Source organism: Amphimedon queenslandica, unplaced genomic scaffold (assembly GCF_000090795.2).
Source record: "Amphimedon queenslandica unplaced genomic scaffold, v1.1 AMPQUscaffold_3692_Cont24317, whole genome shotgun sequence".
In the NCBI taxonomy this organism is placed as follows: domain Eukaryota; kingdom Metazoa; phylum Porifera; class Demospongiae; order Haplosclerida; family Niphatidae; genus Amphimedon; species Amphimedon queenslandica.
In genome coordinates this window covers 1-1435 of record NW_003555984.1, presented here as the reverse complement: position 1 = coordinate 1435, position 1435 = coordinate 1, and the positions used below count along the sequence as shown (strand labels likewise).

The following is a 1435-nucleotide window of genomic DNA, read 5'->3' as shown; positions in this document are numbered from 1 at the left end:
ATTATAGTTTATAATAATAATGTGCTACAATTAGTACACAAAATACTGGTACTTTAAAATTATATTTTCATTCTAACATTGTCTTAAAATTTTACATGCATATAATATAATAGGTATGATAGATGTCACAGTTTCCTTTCATGCTATGGTTTGTTTTTTTGTATAATTAATTTTAGGAAACATATGTGAGAATTGAGCGTGATCTTGTCGTGAGATTTGCAGAGCAAGCTAAAGCAGCTGGTATACCTCACTTCAGTTTATTGACCTCCTATGGATCAAACCCAAACAGTTTCTTCCTGTTCATGAAAACTAAAGGACAAGTAAGCCATCCACTTCAGTATTAGTAGCAATGCACACATTAGTTCATTCATAAGCATAACCACCAGGAGATACATGTAGTTAGGTTTGAATCCATTTACACGTACATGTATAATGTGTGCACAAAAAGTGACCAAATTAGTATTTGCCAACTCTATTGATGCAGCAACATTAGGTACTGCCAAACCCAAGGATTTAGTACATATACATGTAGTTTGGGGCTATAGCACACTCTTAATGGTGTCACATTTTTTATTTGTTGTAGGTTGAAGAAGCAGTTCGCCAACTGAACTTTTCTTATACAACAATATTGAGACTGGTCTTAATTGGCAGAGGAGAAGTCCCATCCTCACTCCCTTTACAATATTAACGAGGCAGTATACACTACCTGGATCAATACTAATGTCAAAGAGACCTCTCTTCCCTCACTGCCACCTCCCATCCTTCATCCTTCAGAATCCATTTACATGTACTTGTATGTGTGCACAAAAACTGTGTCAGAAAGTGACCAAAAATTTGCCAACTCTATTGATACAGCAACATTAGGTACTGTCAACCTCAAGCATTATACAGTTAGTATATGCATAGTGTTTGGGGCTATAGCACACTCTTAATGGTGTCAAATTTTTGATTTGTTGTAGGTTGAAGAAGCAGTTCGCCAACTGAACTTTTTTTATACAACAATATTGAGACCGGTCTTAATTGGCAGAGGAGAAGATAGGAGACTGGCTGAGAAAATTGCTGGTATGATAACACATTTATGTAACTATTATATCTGTGATTTAGTATTGGGTCATGATTTTATATACTTACATGTACTTCTAAAACTTGATTTGTATATTCTTTATGTTGTAGTATGATTTTAATAATAATGGTTTTAAAATCATGATTTCTATTGTGTCCTTGTTCTACTCTATACAGGTATATTCATTAAAGCATTGCCAGTGGAGACTCTTGCTCAAGCAATGGCTATAGATGCTTACCAGTATAAGGGAAGCTCTTCTGGAGCCACAGCAACTGATAATGTAGTCATAATGACTAATTCAGATATATACAGGACCGCTCAAGTAATACTGTATCTTAATGATACACTGTTTATAGTGTGATCTCTTCTGTA

The 1435-nt window shown here is 34.8% G+C and overlaps 1 protein-coding gene across 1 annotated transcript; it reads left to right on the top strand.

The window, feature by feature from the left end:
- The first annotated feature begins 155 nt into the window (after positions 1–155).
- On the top strand, positions 156–1424 carry LOC105316199 (uncharacterized). The gene is made up of 4 exons (XM_020008196.1): positions 156–320; positions 584–890; positions 960–1062; positions 1240–1424. The coding sequence occupies exons 2-4, from the start codon at positions 786–788 to the stop codon at positions 1422–1424; spliced, it is 393 nt and encodes a 130-aa protein (XP_019863755.1). The 5' UTR covers positions 156–320; positions 584–785.
- The last annotated feature ends 11 nt before the right edge of the window (positions 1425–1435 follow it).